The 19,621-nt window shown below is 37.0% G+C and overlaps 1 protein-coding gene across 6 annotated transcripts in view; it reads left to right on the top strand.

Annotated features, from left to right (window-relative positions):
* Positions 1-19,621, top strand: part of Agmo (alkylglycerol monooxygenase) — a 273,840-nt gene that overhangs the window by 108,092 nt on the left and 146,127 nt on the right. For all 6 annotated transcript variants that reach the window (XR_015004483.2, XM_087911831.1, XM_087911830.1 and 3 more), the window contains exons 5-6: positions 1,333-1,428; positions 18,638-18,704. Coding sequence is in view for 5 of the 6 variants with exons in the window: in XM_087911831.1 (XP_087767957.1) it covers positions 1,333-1,428; positions 18,638-18,704 (163 nt within the window). In the remaining variant the exon portion in view is untranslated. The remainder of the gene's footprint in view (positions 1-1,332; positions 1,429-18,637; positions 18,705-19,621) is intronic.

Here is a 19,621-nt window from a genome sequence, read left to right as displayed (position 1 = left end):
ACTACTCACCTGTTGAACGCTGTCTTTCCAAAAATATTATTCATTGAACATTCAAAATATTTATTTTTATTCTTTTTTAGTTAAGTTTTATTTATATTATACACTATTCTACATCATACACTACTATAGAATTTTTGAAACTAACTGGATGGTTAGATTTCTAAATTTTTTTTTTTTACTATTAATTTAAGGAAGCCAGAGGGCTAAAACTTCTTCTTTTTTCCTTTACAAGGAAGTTTGTAGTGAAACCATGATTGGGAAGTTGAGTTCCTGAATAAAAAATCTATATTCTCTTATTGCTCATTGATTTGACCCATTGCTTCTTTATCTATTGAAAATGATAAAATTCATCCTGTTTGCAATTGGTAAAATCTTATATTTTAGGTGACAAATTTAGAACAAAGATAAGAATTTTATAAATTTCTAATTTCTAATGCAACCCCATTATTAAATATCCTTCAAATAACTCCATGACTGGGACCAAATGCTTTACAACAATTCAGCAATTAAATCATAGCGTTCAGGAGAACAGGTTTTAAAATGTGCAACATTTTAGAAATATGGATTCTATAAAATCATAAGTGTTAGGGGTAATGAGATATTTCTGAAATCTATTTGATTTTTTTTTGGGGGGGGTTGGTTTTCTTCTCGGACAACTATGCTGACCACATAAGAATGCTCACAGGAATAAGCTGTTAGGATGCCACAACAAAACATGCTTACAAGTCAATTCTAAGCAGTTTGGGGGCTTAAGAAAAAACTGTTTTTCCAAGGCATGGAAATATCCCTCTTTTAGGCAATTTGGACCCTTAGACTTGCTTCCACTGTCCTCACATGACACTGCCTACCTAAATAAATTTGATAAAAATTTAAGACATCTTTCACCTTTAATCAATCATATAAACATTAAAAAGAAACAACATTCTACTTATTCATTATGCCACATTTTTTTATTATGTTGCATTTTATTATTGATAATGCTAGAGAACAGCTGAGCATTTGGGAGTGGTCAAGGTACAAAGGCATGTGCATTAAAATTTCGCTTCCATAAAGTATTTGGGCATTAGAAGCCATCACTTTACTTCCAGGAAACACATCTAATTTTCCCATGGTAAGGAAATAACATGCAGTCTGTGATATTTTAATTATAAAAAATTAAATTCCAAAAAGAAGATTAGAACTTGTAATTCCATCATCATGTGAAAAATTAATATTGCAAAGTGAAATCGCCGTAAAATACATGGAAAATCATGTTTCCTGAAGAAGGATTGTTAATAAGGCTTCTGTTGAGGACTCATGATTGTAAAGTGAATAGATTTTTTTCTCTTACAGATTTTCTACTCTCCCTTGGCCCTCTTCATACCACCTTCAGTGTTTGCTGTTCATATTCAATTCAATCTCCTGTACCAATTTTGGATCCACACCGAGGTAAGAGTAAGTGTGTTTGTGTGTGTGTGTGTGTGTGTGTGCTAAAAATTTTATACTAAAACAGCCTCAAGCGATGTCCTAGAAATGTACCAGCACCTGATTTATTGTGTAAGAAAAATCTTAGTCTGCCATCTTTAAGGAGAAACATCTGTTCATTTTTATTCCTTTTATTCTGAATATATATTGCGAAGTTTATAAGATGCAATGAAGCCAGTTGGTCCCAATTAAATAAAATAATTTTTGAACTATTAAGTACCAAAACATTTTAAAACTGTATTTGCTACAATATCTCGCTGTATTACAGTTCATTAAACATTACTCAACAAGAGATGTTGAAATCCATTTCAATGTAGGGATAGAAGTCTGTGTGTGTGTGTATGTATGTGTGTGTGTATGCATGTGTGTGTGTATGAAGATCACTTAAAAATTTACAAAAATTTAGCATTTACAAAAATTAAGAAAATAATTTTGTAATCTTACTTTAATTCAAGAGTTTGTTTTATTTAAACTTGTTCAATTTATTATTAGAGTTTTATTTTGTTTTCTCTAGAAAACTGAATGCAGAAGTTCTCAGTTCTAAAGACTTTCAGTTCCTCAGGCTTGGATGATTGCAGATACATTACTAAGCAACCATTTAGATTATGAACTATTCATCTTCATTTTCTGTTAACTAAAGAAATGACGTAGACTCAGAAATATGGCTACATGAACAGGAGAAATATTTAGAGCATTTACATTTACTGGCAGCCTTTTGAAGTTCTGACAGTGAACACATTGATAGATGGTACATTGTAGTGCACCGTGTCACCAATCATACCTTCACCAGACACCAAAACGTGGCATAAAGAAACATCATCTCATTGTCCGTAGTATCTCATATGCCAACATGCTTGGGATAGAAGCACAGCTACCCCGACTTTGGACATATGTATATTATTTAAAGGTCTGCCATGAAATACTGTTTGTTTTATGATAGTTGAAATATATCAAACAAGCTCATACTACAGCCATCTGAAAGAGTTGTTGAGGCCAGTTCTGACTCTAGAGGTCAAAGACCAAATTTCTTTAAATCAGGAAAGGGAAGTGTTCTCCTGATTTACTTGGAGGGGTTAAAGGAGAGTAGCGTTTTTACAGCGGCTCTGCCCAAGGTCATGCCTTGTTTCAGGCCCAGTATTAGTTAGGATACAGAATAATGGTATCTAAGAAACTACTGCCTCTCCTGTGTCTCTCCAAGAGTCCTTGAGTCAAGGTCCATTTATCTCCTCAGAAGAAGAGATCAAATGCCAGTGGGGGATTATTTAAAGTTCAGTTCCCCTGGCTGCCTGCCTTCCCAGATGAATAGCGATATGTTCGAGCCTGTAAAACGTGTTGCGTGTCATACCTTTGCAGGAACTTAAACAGGCAGAACTGTCTTAGATGGACTGCATGAGAGACAAGACCCATTTAACAAGCTTATAGTTTGAGTTGCGTTATAAGGTATGGATTCATTTCTGACCATTTCTGTGAAATTCAGATAAAATATTTTTACTTGTTGACAAGTAAGAGAATTATTCAGGAGGAAACTGAAAAGGTTGATGCAGTAGTGATTTCTGAAGGAGACAAAGTGAATAGACATCAGGTGGAGAAAATTTGATTTTATTTTTAGTATTTAAATATTTACATACTTAATTTGTGTGGTGTGTGTGTGTGTGTATGTGTGTGTATGTGTGTACACCATGCATGAAACACTTGTGGAAGTTAAATGACTTTCAAGGGAGTTACAGACACTTGTTCGCCATTATTTGGGTGCTGGGAACTGAATCCCAGGCCTCTGCAAGGGTAATCAGTGGTCTAACTTACTCAGCCATCTCTCCAGGCCCCATGGAGGTTAATTTAAAAGAACATGTTTTCAACGTGTGCTTGTCTTACTTTGTTCATTAGAAGTTAACATAATCAAAGTTTCCAAACATGACAATATGTGATTAAAAGCCAAGACCTACAGTGTGGAAGAGAACTTATTCAAGCAAGTTGTTCTCAGACTTCCACATGAACCCTGGGACACAACGGTCACACTGGGGACACACACACACATACACTTAATACATTTCATTAAGTGTTTTTAAGTGTAACCACAGAGTAAAGGTAGAAACTCTCTATCAGTCTATCAAAATGTGCACATTCAGACTGAAGAACTGTTAGCTTCTTGCTAATATCCTCTGAGCTTCCTGAGCACTCACATATCCAGCATTAGTGGAGTGACTCTCTAGTTGAGGAAACCTTGTGTGAACTGCAGTCATTCCAGTGTTGGCCTTGTAGCCTGGTCCATTGGGAACAACTTTCTTCTCAACCATCCCTAAGTTCTGCTTCTTACAAAAGAGGAAGCTGGTTCCTTAACACAGTGGTTTGTATGAAAAGAAAAAAGTCACTTCTGTCACATTGAGCACAAAACATTTAATAGAATATATATCAAACAAGAATGAAGTTTGATATTTTTGTTATTGCTTCACGGTGGACTATTTTAGCAAAGAAACAGGGGTAACTTAGTCCCACATTTTTTTGTAAAGTTACAAAAATCCTTGCAGTTGTTTTGACAGTCTGTTCTGATACTTTAAAGTCACTCCCCATAGCTTTGAATGTCCTGTAACTTGCTGTGTAAATAAGGCTAGACTGGAATTACAGAAATCCACCTGCTTCTGCCTCCAGCGTGCTGGGGTTAAAGGTGTGCACCATCATGTCCAGCTGTTGCTGAGTTTTTAATATCTAAACATTGACTTCTCATGAACCGCGGGTGTTGACAATTCTGAAAATGCATGGCTACAGCACAAGAAGAATTTTAAATTCAAACATTATACTTCAAAGTTATAAATGTCCCTTTCTTAGGCAGTACGTGTTCAAGGTTTAGCTGCATCATCATAGGATGGCGGTAATCACCTGAATTAATCTAGAGTGCTATAATCTCTTACCATGCTCGAAAGGAGGAATCCTACACACAATTAATTTTAATGCTGTGATATTGAAGATTGGAATCATGATTTGATGGGTTTTTATAACATTCAACTGAAATTTTTGAGGAATGTTAATTCAGCCTTGCTTCTTTGGCTTAACTTTCCTGTATTGTTTTGTTAATTCGTTTCCTTTAGTCTGTCTTTTGTTATCATGAACTCTGAAACATGTTCTTCTCTAATCTCCTTTGAAACTTTTAGAGTTTTAACTTTCACCTTGACGGCTACATTACCCTTAAACTTCTGTCGTTTAGGCTTATGACACGTGGTTTAGATCAAGATTCACTGTGAATCCCCAGCAAAGAACCCAGTGCTATGCAGACATGTGCTCATTACAACAGTTTTATGTATCAGATGATCCTAATAACTTCCTAAAGAAGGAATTGACTATCATGTTAGTTCTGTTTTGGCAATTCCTTTCATTATTTATTCATATTCCTTTACATAAACCTCTCACAGCAAGAGTTATGGTGTAGGTTGCAACATTTGTTGACATTTCTCTATCAGATTTTTGAACAACAATGTTAAAGAAAACGTCTATTTCTTTCTTTTTTTCGTTGTGTCTGATTATTGTTTTGACTTTTCTTGATTTATCACTTTGGCAAGAAGCTAGAGTGGAAGATAAGAGCTAGAAACAGTTACAGGTGTATTCTCTTGGCTTGTGTCCTTGCGTCTGTTTTTCTGTGTAATTCTCTCTCTTGCCTTCTGTTAATAGTGGCTGTTTTAGTAATGACTTAAAATCTTTTTATGCCATATGTGTGTATGCATTCTTGTCTCTTTGGGCACTACACGTGGAAATGTGGATCCAGAGTTGAGGATGCGTTTAACTTGGATCAGCAGTAACACTGATCTAATGGAAAGCAGGTTGTCCCATGACAACATTCAAGATTGCCTAAGGTTACCTTGCAAAATCAAAACTGATATGGTTGAGCAGACTGTCAATGTTTAACTAAACATACCCTTTGCCCCCAACACCCTTCTTCCTCTGAGCACTTAAAGTTCTTGTTAGTAATGCAAGATAGGTTGAAATGGATAATTCCTACCTTTCCAAATAAAGATTTTGATTAAAATCTTTTCTGACCTTTTCAACATCACTTTTATTTGGAGTGGGTGGGACAGCCAATGTATTGTAATCACCCCAACGTTGAATTCTGGTCTAGGACTCTTGTTATAATTATTTACAACCGTTCTATCTCCTCTCTATCTTTTGAATAGTGTTCTTAAGTGCACTAATTATGCACATCATGTAATTTTCCAAATATTATATTTATTGTAGATTTAGTATGTCAGTTTTCTTTTAGAGAAATCAACAAAATTAAATAATAAATCTAGTATATAAGTCTCCAATACTTTGTTTTATCTGTACTTTTTATTATTTTTTTAAGATTTTATTATTAATTAATTTATTTGTTTATAAACATTTCCACTTCCTCCCCTCCTCCCCATGCCCTCCCATTCTCCCCACTCCCTCTCCTCCTCCCCCCCCTCCTTCCTCTCCAGTCCTAAGAGCAGTCAGGGTTTCCTGCCCTGTAGGAAGTTCAAGTTCCTCCCCTCTCCCTCCAGGTCTAGGAAGGTAGGCATCCAAACAGACTAGGATCCCAAAAAGCCAGTACATGCAGACAAAACAAGACCCAGTGCCATTGACAATGGGCTTCTCAGTCAGCCCCCATGTCAGTCACATTTAGAGACTCCGGTTTGATCACATGCTCGTTCAGGCCTTGGTGAGCTCTCATTCGATCAGTCCCCTTATTATTTTTTTAACATCAAACTTCTTTCCAGTATTACTTTCTCTCTGTCTGAAGAAGTCTGCTATCTTTTCTAAATTTGTATGCACCAATAAGTTCCTTTATCATAACAGCTGATATTTGAGTTGAGTTCAGAGGGAAACTGTAGAGAGATTCTGGGTTCTTTTGTCCCAAAGAAATGTACTGAACAGATGGATAACAGCAAGCAAATGGGAGGTTTTGTTACAAAGGAAGGGAGCAGGGAGGACCCCAAAGGTTTAGTAGCGCAGACAGTAGCAATGCACAAAGATAGCAATACTTGTTATATAACATGGTTTGGGGGTTCATTTGCATAGTTTGAATTTGGTGTGCATACTTTATTTTATATAAATTATACATGCATCTTCATTGTTTATACATTTTGGCAGCATCTTAAATTTCCACCCAAGTGTATGTATTATAATGTAACTCCCTATTTAAGAATGTGTATTAGTATTACAATAGCCATAGGCCTCATTCAGATAATCTGGAGTCCCCCCGGCTGTGCTAGTGATGTAGCGTTCCTTTTAATTGACCTAAGTTGGGAAATTTCCAGATTTTTTTTGTGCCAACTTGTTTTTTTCCATACAGTAACTTTCAAAGCTATGACTGGGCTTGCCTCAGTCTCTACTTGTCTTCCCAAATCAAGTCATATTCTAAAGATATCCTTTATACCCTTTCATTTATGTTATCAGGATCTTGCGCTGGCCTGCTGCCTTCAGTTCCTTAGCCCTTGTGAACTCTAAGAATTCAGACAAAACACTTAGGTTATAGTAAAAAAGACAGGACATGCCCACTGCAGAGAAAAGTGAAACACCCTCAAAGACCAAAACTGGACAATGGCAGAAAGAGAACACGGTGAAGAAACTATTTTATTTTTAAGTCTTTGGGACAGTTTTTCTTTGAACATTTTACTTTCTCCACGAGTTAGGGCTTGTTTTCAGATTAGGTTTTAATTATGAGACAATAGCCTGATTCTTTTCTTTAAAGGAAAGTCTTCTGATAGATGTTATTAATCTGGACAACAAAAGTAATGTTTTTGTAAAAAAGTAAAATAAAACTAATTCCTTTTTCTTTTTCCTCCCTCCAAAGCCTCCTGTAAAACTCCCCACCCTACCCTTGCCTAACTCCATTGTGAATTAATAGCCCTTTGGCATATATTGTATACCTAAATACATGAAACAACTTAGCCAGTTCATTTAGTGTTACCTCTATGTATATGATATCAGGGTTGACCAATGGGTATTGGAAATTCAATTGGAGGCTCCTCCCTGGGAAAAACTGCTTCAGCCACTCCCAACAGGTCTCTGGTGTTACCTTGTAGACTTCCCCCAACCACTTTAGAGCGCCCATTAGTGCCCTACTTCTTGCTACCTCTCAAGTTTTGTTAAGGTGTCCCTAGTAGTAAAATATCATGAGTAAAGTTTCTTTTCATTTTTAGAGATACCAACTGGCAGCAGATTTTTCTGATTCTCTTGTTCTTACAAGTTTACATTTACTTTATGTGCTCTCTGGGCCTTAGCTTTAGAAACTGTGTTGTAGTTGCATCAGTAGAGACTCTAGCATCAGAAAACCAAGTTCTAACCCTTCATTAGAGATGCTCCTCTTGGCAGCAGATGGTGACTATTACTGAAAATTCAGCAGGTTCAACTGCAGGAAGTAATTCCTGTAATTATTATCAGAAATTTTGACTAGACTCACCTGGGCTACCTACCATGCATTAACAGGAAAACTAGGGTCATACTCAGGGTTCTTAGTCTCATACATTAAATAATTTGAGGGTGGATTCAGAAGGAATCTCAAAACCAAATTTCTTAGGGAAAAACAGTTAATGAAAGCTGAAAATCTTAGCAGGTGCCAGGAGGATGAAGAGGATGAAGATGGAACAAAGGAAAAGGCAAACTGCAAGCAGCCACATCAGAAAGGCAGAAATGGAGGGAGCATGTGATGTTCAATATCTGTGTAGTCTCTGAACAAATCCAAGAGATGTAAAAGAGAATAAAATAAAAGTTATGCTTTTCTGACTAATTCAGAAAATCAGATAGGATTAATTCAGTGTTAAGTGACAGCACAAGGGTCAGAATTTTCTGGGAAGTAAAAGGACATGATCTCGTCAAAGGAATAATTATTCCAGTCATTTCTCTAGTCTTGCTTGAGTTGAATACACCCTCTAAGTAGAATTATAGGTCCTTACCCAGAGCTGTATTTACATATTGTTTCCTAGTAGGAAGTAAGTCCCCTTTAAAAAGCCTTCAATTATACCAGGATATAAGCAGAGTCAGAGATCCAATTCAGGTACCACTCTTTTGACTAAAATTCATGTAATACATGAGCTTTAAAATAATTAAAGAAAGTGCTTATCTGGATCAAGTTGGTATAAGGCATTCCTGTGTAGGACTGTGATTATTAAATGCCATGAGAAGATACAGCTCCTCGCAAGTAACATCATTACCAAGGCTGAAGGTATTATACTGTAAAGGAGTGGAGACAGTGAGCTAAGTACTGGATGTATGTATTTTCTGTTCTCTGTTCCCAACTATGGATGATTTAGCATAAGAAGATTCTCTCAGTCTCTGGACCCTGGGTCTTTACTCTGATAGACTGCAGTCTGAAATTGTTAACTAAAATAACTCCTGTACCAGCAGTTGTTCTTGTACGGGCAAAATAATGTAATGCATATTATTCCTTGTAGGTTCTACTCTAGTGATTGAAATTTTATTTTATAATATTTGCCTTTAGATATGCTTTTTCTCATGGTCACTCTTTCTTTGGACTGCCAGCTCACAAAGAAATGTCATGGAGACTTCTTATTAAAAGTAAAAGAGCTTGGTCTTAACTTAGTCTTGTTCTAAACTAGCTCTTAAAACTTAAATTTACCTGTCTGTATTAATCTACATTCTGCCTTGTGACTCATTATCCCTCCTCAGGACCATAAACCCATCTTCCTTCATGCCTAGCTGTCAAATCTCCTGCATTTCAGATTTTTCCTGGAGTTCTTGTCCATGCCTAGAAATTCTGCCTATCCTTTCCTCCCTAGCTATTGGCTGTTCAGCTCTTTATTAAACAAACCAGAAGGTGCCTTAGGCAGATGAAGTAAAATAGAGGCACATCTTCACACAGTGTACAAAAAGATTATTCCAACATTCTCTCTCTTACACAAACACACACACACACACACACACACACACACACACAACACACGCCTGTTCACCCATACAAACATGAACAGGCACACACATATACACAAAGAAATATTTGATTTTAAACAGATTTGTATTTCTAAATATTATTGACAAACATATTAATAATGAATAGCGGTTAGGAGATTTAACTTTTGAGAAGGAAAACCAAGTTGGAGACTTATATGTCTTTTGTTGATTTGGGAATATGATTATAAAGTAGTATGTCAAAATAGGAGTTTTAGAATATTCAAATGCATACAGTATACATTTCAGGACTTCTGGACATAGAGTTTTTAAATTATATATATTTAATGTCTAAGGTTATTTTTCCATCCTTCCAATATATGCACTATGTGTGACCTGAAGAGTTCAGAAGAGGTCATCAGAGCTCCTAAAGCTAGAGTTGTGGGTGGTTGTGAGTGAGTTGCTGCGTGGGTGCTAGAAACAGAACCCTGGTTCTCTGCAAGACCAGGAGGTACATTTAACCACTGAGCCATTTCTCTAGCTCTCGGGGTGGATTTCTCACATACACTACTCAATTTATCAGTTTTTAAAGCATTTCTTCTTAGAGTAGCACCATGTTATTTTTAACAATGTGGCTGATTTTATCATTGGACACATGAACTGTCAAAATGATCCTTAAGAGTGAACCTTTTAGGATTAATGTGGTTATGACTATGGCTGCTTCTTGTTTTCCTCTGGTAATTAAAAAGGTATTATAAATAAGTCACTGGTAAAGAAAAGAACCCATGAATTCATGATAGAGCAAGAGTTTGGGGGCATATGGGAGGAGCTACAGGGAAGAAAGGAAGAAGAAGAAAAATTTTGTAATTATATTTCAATTTTAAAAGTAATGACTAAAAAATAAGTCACCAGGAATGAATCTCTCCTTGAAGCAACATGTTTAGAATTTGCTTGTATTTATTTTTCATTAGAAAGTTATTTAAATGTAAGATAAAACAAATTATTTAAATGCCAACCTTGTACTTACAGTGTTTCCTTGTAGAAGACTCCTGTAATCGGAAGTGTCAAGAATCAGCCTCCCAGATAATTTATTATAAACCCAGTCTTTTAAAACTTGTTTACTATCTAAACATAGCCCAATGCCAGACTCTGTTCAATCCAAGACTTTAAGCCTTTAACCCTACACTACAGATCCATCAGAAACATACTCCCTATGAAGTGCCTTATGATCACAACAGTCTGGATCCCTAACGATTGTTTTATTTCCAAACTATAAATATTGTTTTTTCACTCCTTGGTGTGGAAAGTCAGCTACTTCCATATTGCATGCCTACTGGTGTAGTAAACTGCCGAATCAGGTAGGAAAACATCTGGCCATGAATAAATCAGCATTTGTCCAGGATTTCAAAGTGTAAAACTAGGCAGACAAGCGCATATCCTAAGAACTCTACTTTCTCCTGCTTCCCTGTAGAGAGTTTGGCGCTAACATGGCTGCCACCACCATCTGTCTAAATACTAGAGTGTGTTGTCCTGAGTTAACATAGCAACACTGGTGGAGGACGCAATTAAGGTTTTGTTTTTCACTTCTTCAACAGACCCTCAGCAATATAAAATATTCCATAAATCTTCAAGCCAATTAAGCGCTTAGTGACGAAAACAATGAGTATTAAAAAAAATCAACCAATTCAAAATAACAACTAAGTGTTCTTAATATATAGGTATATGTGGCTCAAGAATTTCACAGCATTCTTTTCTAAAATTTTAAACAAGAATTGCTGCTGTGCTACTAATAAGTAGTACATTACTACTATGTACAGTACATACTATGTACAGTAGTGAAGTGTACATTTCTATAATATTCTTTAACATTTTATGACATCATTTGAAGTAAATCATTTGATTCCCAGATGCAAGGCTGTAATTTCCTTTGTATGTCTGTGTCCTCTCAAGAAATCTTAGAACAAGAGTCCTTTGTACCTAAGAAACACGGAATGGAAGAAGCTGATGTTGATGGCCTCCTGGCCAATGAAGAAGTTAGTGAACAAAGACTTCTAAAGCAGTCTGCATGGCTGTCTAGAGCTTGCATCTTTACTATAAATTTTTTTCATCTTGAGGTTTGGAAGAAAACTCAGGTTATTTCTTACTAAATAATGCTTGTACTAACTATGAATTCAAACTGGTTATGAATTCAAATCAATCACATATGCAGTAGTCACTGTAAAGACAAGTAGATGAGTTATTTTCTTGTCAATCCCAAGAGAGAACAAAAGAGCAATTTGTTGGTTTTGATGTTTTGTTAATATTTTTTTCATAATTTTGACTTTCCATTGAGAGTTACTCAGTCTTCTAAGGTAATTAACTTAAGAATTTCCTGTGTAGTTTATTTCATTTGACTTCTAAATTCCTGTGAAAATTCTTAGAAACTGACAAGACACTGAGTACATGAATGCTAAGATAGAGCTTTCTCAGTTAAATACAAAAATCACCTTAAATACAAGATGCTGGTCACATTTAAATGCTTCGGTTATTTATACAGTGCAAAGAAAGTGGTTATTAGTAATTTAGTAGCGAAAGTGGTAATCATTTTGTACTTGAGAATATATTAATATATAATATGAGTTATAGATTTAACAAAGGTAAACATAAGACACAGACATGTACATTGACACATGTGTTCTTCATGTTTTCTATCTGTAAGTTGGAATAAATATGACTGTTCAAGGTGACAGAAGTATTTATAACCATTCATGTTTCAAAAACATACATAAAGTAATGTAAAAATTATAAAAAGCCTTTAAAGATATTATATACATTAATATGTACAAATATTTAGATTATTCATTAATCATAGATTTCTGATTATAATTAATAAACAAAAAGGAGAGGGGGAAGGAAGGAAATTAAGAAGATAGTGAACAGCAGGAGGAAGTGTGTGGTGTTAAACTATGAATAAAAAATTCATTGCATCATAACTGTTAGTTCATTTGAGTTTGAGTTCCATGGCATCTTGGCGCTGTTTTACCTGAGAAATTTTTCCATTTTTAGTTGCACTTGAGGTGTATATTTCTTTGTTAAATAAAACATAACAATGATGATAAATGACAGCTGATAAATGCTTAAGGGACTGACATAGTACTCCTGTCATACTGGATGCATTGGAATGAGGAGACCCACAGTGACCTGGGTCTCCGGCCCATCAATCACGCCCGAAGCCGTAAGTCTCGAGCAGGTACAGCCCATGTCAGCGCTGTGAGCCACGTTCATGTGAGCGCCACCGTCGCTCCGGTGATGGAGACGTCTGTGTACTCAAGGCAGTTGCTCCCCGGGATCTATCATACTGCTGCACAGTCAGTTTTATAAGGAGAATTCTCAAAACACACATGCTCCCTAGAACATGCTGTACCCATTAGCTGTGTTGCTTCTCACACAGGAAGGAAGAATATTTGTAACCATTTCTTACTCAGAAATAACATTAAAATGAGCCATAGGCTGATGAATTCTTTCTGAAAAGTGGTATAAATATCCCTAAGGATTTTCAAGTCTGTATTTTAGTATTTTAACAGCTATTTTCAGGTATAAAAACTGAAAGAACTGTTACATGGTATTCTCAACAGTCTTCTAAAATTTGATAACAAAGTAGAAATACATACTTGTTTCCAAATTTGGGAGTGAGGGCAGGGCAAACTGTTGAAGAAGACTGGTTATCCTGCCTTGCTGTCCAGCCAGCTTAGGCCCAAAATAACCACACAGAAACTGTCATAATTAAATCACTGCTTGGTCTAGTAGCTCTAGTTCCTTATTGGCTACCTCTTACATCTTAATTTAACACATCTCCATTAATCTGTGCATCATCACAAGGTAGTGGCCTACCAGCAAAGTTTAAACATATCTATGTTTGGCAGTGACTCCATGACTCCACCTTCTTTCTCCCAGCATTCAACCTTGTTTTCCCTCCTACCTAAGTACTGCCTTGCTATAGGTCCAAAGCAGTTTCTTTATTCATTAATGGTAATCACTAAAATTCTCATTGAAAAAATCAGTAGTTTGAGTAGAGAATGTGGCAGAAAGATATTCAGAGAAGGTCAGAGTCTACCAGGCCTGTATGAGAGATGGATTAAAGCAAGTAAGATGAGGGAACAGTGGAAATCCCTCCCAGAATAGCTCACAGGCAGCTTGAACTCTGATTAACTCCAGTGTTTTGAGGTCTTTGGATGTGGTCTCTCATGTATTGTGGATGACACAGGCTATGAGAACAGCTCAAGCAGTGTGAACTTCTTATGTATGAGGCTTTCGGTTTGGTTCCCAGAATGCCAAAAGGGAAATTAAGACCTTGAAATGTGTTTTTAGTGAAAGGAAATGCTATGCAGGTATAATGACAGCATCGCATGGTAATTGATCACTTGATTTTGTATCCAACACTTTACCAGTCCTAATACAAACTGCAGTGTGACGGAAGGAGCCAGCGGCTGTTAGAGGAAGGAGCCCGTGTAATGAGTCTAGCAAATGACCCAGAGCTCTTCTGATGGACAGGGTCAGATCTGTAACATCATGAAATTCCCTATCAAGCAAAACCCTTAATTTTTGCTAACTACACACTAATAATTTCTTATTCTGCAAGTGAACATGATCTACATAATGGTCTTATTAGAAGAACTAATTATTTCAAGAATAATCAAAATTTTTTTAAGTCTGGGAAAGAAATCCATACCCAAGTTTTAATGATGTGGATACAAACAGCAAAATAGAAATAGGAAGGGCATAAAAAATAACCATGGTCATCTCTGCTTAGGTGTGGGACTTTGTTATTAATATTAAAAAAATTATATTTCCCTTTAAGTCTATGATAAAAACAAAATTTCCTCACCAGAATAATAATCATAAAATTTGATACAAAACATCTAAGTATTTCTGACCTTCTGAGGCTTTCTCATGGCTTTTCTGACTACCCATATAGCTCAGATCAGAAAACCTAAAGCAAAATATTATAAGACCAAGTGTATCGCTTTAAAAACCTAAGAAATACACCTGGTGCAAAAAAACCTTTGTAAATGCTTAAATCTTTATAAATAAATGGAATTATTTTCACTTTGATGTAGTCAAATTAGTTGTCCCTTCCTATTAGGGTTAGACGGGTTTAAATTCATTTTACTTGATGGAAAATCACTCTCTATGTGTTTAACAGAGGTAAGATAAAAAAAAAAGGAAGCATTTTTCAAGTGATATTAGAAAGACCACATTGTTGTTGATTAATGTTGGCATGTTCCCTGGCAGGCTCGCAGAGCAGCCGCTAGTCCGACAAGGACAGCTGTGGGTCCCTGTAAGATCTCCAGGGTGGCAGGCTGGTCCTGCCATGCGACCAGGCGAGTCAGGCGGGTGGGTGCGGCAGATGGCGGAGAAAATAGACATAAGACTATACATAAAGCTAAACATTTATTACTTAAAGAAGAGGCAGAGAGACAGAGAGACAGAAATAGAGAGACATGGAGACATAAAAACATAGAGACAGAGAAGACACGTGTGCACACACTGAGAGACAGGGATAGAAGAGGTTAAGATGGCGACCAGGAGGTTGGAAGTGGCTGGAAGTGGGCGTGGCTTTCCCCTTAAAGGGACCAAACCAATAGAATAACACACATGGCTTATCCTAACTTTCTAAAATGTAGAGGAGTGACTTAGCTCCTAGAATTTCACATTTTGATGCTTTCTTGTTCATGATAGAAAATTGACCTGCACCATATTTAAGCCCTATCATAATAGATTTTTGCATTTTCAGATAACTCATTTAAATCTAATACATGAGGACAACATTTTTGCAAACTTAGAATAGATCCAATTTTTCCCAGAGTAACTAACATGTTTTCAGGAAGTTGAGTTTCAGCTAGATGTGGTAGAATTGCTAAATGGCTGAATTTGCAAAAGTGGGCGATAATTAAATCATTACGCTCAGCTCTTATTAAATATTAATGAATTCTTCATGACTTTGAATCAGAGAGCTTTTTTACATGGGAGCTTCTGATGGGTTTGTCTGAACGATGAGTCATCTGCCCTGTCGTGGTCTTCCTCAGCTCCATAGTACTTATAGGCACAGTACCAGAGAATTTAACTGTGGTTGGCTGTGTCATACTTGGCTTTTACCTAAGAAATTTCAAAGGAGCTTTCGATATTGATACCACTATATTTTGGCCTAACGGAGCAAAAGGTTTCTCTAAAGAAAAGAACTTGTCATAAGAAAAAAAAAAAAGCACCACAAAGCCCAGACTCCAGGCATCTGAAGCCACTCACTCGGGTGGCTTTGGATCCGGTTGCACACATGCCAGGACTGGAGTTCAGAAACCCATCTGGTCAGCAGAAGCCACTTAGTGGAGTCCCTTCCACCCCTCTTCTTGTTTGTTTTTGTAACAAATGTTAGGCACCAGAGAGAGACAAACATGGGTAAAATGGCTTTCTCCTTTCCCATCTGGTTCTCTGCCGGAGACCAAAAGTCGGACCAAAATCATCAGTTGGTAATGTTCTGAAGGCTGAGGAGCCCACTCTCCCGATCTGCCATCACCAACCACCCTTCTGTGCACAAAGTTTCCCACCAGTAGACCATAATGTAGTGATAGGCTGTAAGTAATACAACACACTGCTCCTTCTCAAACCCTGTGATTAACAGTATATTTGTGAGACAATAGTTTTAAGCTTTATTTTGGAGGGCTATAATGTAAAAAATACAAGACATAGATTCAAAGTACATGACAGTGTTGAGATTAATAGTAAGAAACCACAATCCTTGATATCCAAATGAATTCCACCATTCTGATAGGGAAAGGGAGATGGATTTGGAGATTAAAATACATTTCTTCTAGAAAAAAAAACAGAAAATAGGTAGATAGGACACCCCACCACTACCCCAGAACAGAAATTAAAAAAAAAAAAACAGAAAGATAGATGGACAGGAAAGACAGGTGAATGAAAGGAAAAAAGAAAGAATCATGAAAAGGAGGGAAGGAGGAAGGAGATGAGAAGGGAAGAGGAGGAGCTGGACATGTTTCTTCATACAGTTCTTAGCAATACATCTGTAAAAGTCAAATGGATTTCACACCAGTTACATTATCATTGTAATTCAATTTACACCCAAGGATATTGTAACTCCCTTCAGACCCAATTACATCATCATTGAAACTACATTCATACCCAAAGACATCATCATTGTAACTCCATTCACACCCAATTACACCATCATTGTAACTCCATTCACACCCAAAGACAGCACCATTGAAACTTCATTCACATCCAAGGACAGCAACATTGTAACTTTATTTACATCCAATTGCATCATCATTGAAACTTCATTCACACTTTAGGAGATCACCATTGTAACTTCATTCACACCCAAGGACATCACTATTGTAACTCCATTCACACACAAGGGCACCAATATTGTAACTCCATTCACAACCAATTACATCATCCTTGAAACTCCATTCACACTCCAAGGGCACCAACATTGTAACTCCATTCACACCCGAGGACAACACTCATAATTCCATTCATACCCAATGACAGCACCCTTGTAACTCCATTCACTCCCAATTACTTCACCATTGTAACACCATTCATACCGAAGGCCATCACTATTGTAACTCCATTCACACCCAAGGACAGCACCATTGTAATTCCATTCACACCCAATAACAGCACCATTATAACTCCATTTACAGCCAATGAAATCACCATTGTAATTCTATTCACACGCAAGGACGTCACCATTGTAAATCTAAATATAACATCTTTGTCATCTAATAACCTTGTGGAAAAGTGAGCAGAGCTGGAGAGACACTGAAAGGAAGAAACCGGGAAAGGGATGGAGGAATAGAGAAAAATCTAAATTAGCACGTGGCATGTAATTATTCTCATTCGTTTGCATGCAGATATCTGCCCTTTCAGACAGAAACCAAAAAACCCTGTGGAAATAGCAGCAGAGGTGAAGGCAAGGACTCCATTTCAGGCCTGTAAATAACAGACAATAGGGAGACCATCTGGAGGCCTGTGTTATGGTATAGGTTGCTGTTTGCCAATGAGGTTATATCTTCAGTTTCAAGAGGATAGGTGAAACCATAAGTACAGAATATTGTGAGCCACCCCTGCTTCTTATATCTACAGAACAATCACAGAACTGATTTTAAAATTAGAGATTAATAAAATAAAGCAAAGCACATCCTCATTAATGAAGAATTTCCATTAGGAAGTGTTTCTGGGTCTGGAAATATGGCTGAGTGGTTAAGAACATGTACTATATTGCAAAGTCCTGGATTTAGTTCCCTCCACCCAGGTTTGTTTGGTAACTGAAAACTGTCACTACATCTCCAAGGGCTCATCTGATGCACTTGGGCATGGCACTTAGATGCATAAGCCATACTAAGAAACACACAGATATGCATAATTAAAAATAAAATAAATGAATAAATGCAAGTTTATTTCTGAGTTTGGACATCTGCTAATGCTTTCATCTTGCTAATATACATCACTATATATTTATAGATTATAAATTCTTTTCTAAGTTCTTATTTATAAATTGCTACCTTCATTTTTGTCAGGAATTCAGAGAAGTAGAAAGAGTTATATAGTTGTGTATGTTGCTTTTATTAAGCAGAGATTTTAATTCATTTCTGTCAAATATTCTATTTTTCTTTCAATTTTCATTGCCAAAGTATTTTCAAGCAAAGTCTAGATCTCATCAGTGATGCTATTGTAAAATTGCACTTTCATACGGGTTTAGCTACTAATCCTCTGATTACCTACACGGTAATGTTTAAGATTGTTGCTTTGTCTCAAATAAAAATCCAAATAATATGCCCCTGTTCCATTTTGTCATTATGTCATAAGCAGTTCAGGCTTTTAAGTCCATCATCCTGTTCCTTCCCTGTGCCTCTGACATGTTGCCTGTTCATTGAATGTCATGACCGATAGTGACTGTTTTCCCATTAACCACAGTGAATGCAAGATACAGTCACATTTAGAAGTCTGGAATTACATTATTTTGCAGCACTGATATTATTCTTATTTTAGAGATGCAGGCACTGAATGACAAAGAACTTTACTGGTTTTCCTGGGATGACACAGTAAACCGTGGGAATCTGGGAGTCAGTCAAGTCTGTGACTGTCATACCGTATCTCGAATTGTTTGATGAGTACCACCTTCTGGGATGGACAGGGGTAGATAGAATGAGCTTGAAACTTTCTGTACCACATCTCCCATGTGACTGCCGTGTGGTTGTGCAAGAGGTAGGCATACTCAGGGGTAACTGTGTATGTGGCTATCTTTTATTATGCACAGGTCATCAGAAGCCTCGGCCCCTTGGAACTGGTCCTCAACACTCCCAGCCACCACAGGGTTCATCATGGTAAGAAAGTTCTGTGGTTTTGCATTTATCGTTTCATTAAAAACTGCAGTGTCTTTTTTGTGCCACTTAAGCAGATCCAGGCCTTGCACTATGAGGTGCTGTATAAATAATTATTGTTTCCCCTTTCCTCTTCAGAGAAGACTGAGCTTCAAAGTTGAGAAGTGACCTCTCTCAACGGCTTCCCATCTTATCTCCTTGTAGATGGGAAGTGAGCCAGGCAGCTAGATAGGAATGGTCACATCTTGAAAGATTCCTCTGTAGGATACTCTGACACAGTGCTGGGAAGCTGCCCTGTCTACGCTGGAATTGTTAGTCCTGATAAATATTGGGATTAGAAAGAAGCTTTTATTTTCGAAATATGTGTACTACAGGAAATAAAAGATAAGCCAATCACAAAATCAAAAAACAGAAAAACAGAAGCAAGCTTCTTTTAAAAACCTAAAAAAATGAGTATTGAGATTTGAAAAAACAAACAAACAAACAAACTGATAACCAATGCTTCACTCTGCTAAATTTACTACCTAACTTAGCACATGCGCAATGACCTGTTGAGAAGACTCTGTGGGGCTGGTACCTAAGGCAGGGACACCAAGCTTAGGGAAAATCAAAGTGTTTTATTTGGGCACCACAGGAACCATTAAGAAAGTGAATCATCGTGATGGGAAAATAAAGGTAAACTTGGAGTGTGTGTGAACCGCAGTGTAGATAAATATGGAGTAGACTCTACATGTTTGGAGACCACATAGCTGTGAGATTGTCCCAGTCATTTCCGCGTACACTGGCACGGAAATCTTAAATTTTAGGGGCATAATGCCAAGGGCACAAGACAAAGAATGAACACTGTGTGTCTGCTGGTCTGAACCTCTGCCTTCACCGGCAGCTTTGGAACACGACAGGGTAGCCTTCTCGAGGGAAAC

The sequence above is a fragment of the Myodes glareolus genome, chromosome 11 (assembly GCF_982192425.1).
Source record: "Myodes glareolus chromosome 11, mMyoGla1.1, whole genome shotgun sequence".
NCBI lineage: Eukaryota > Metazoa > Chordata > Mammalia > Rodentia > Cricetidae > Myodes > Myodes glareolus.
This window is presented reverse-complemented; position numbering and strand designations above follow the sequence as displayed.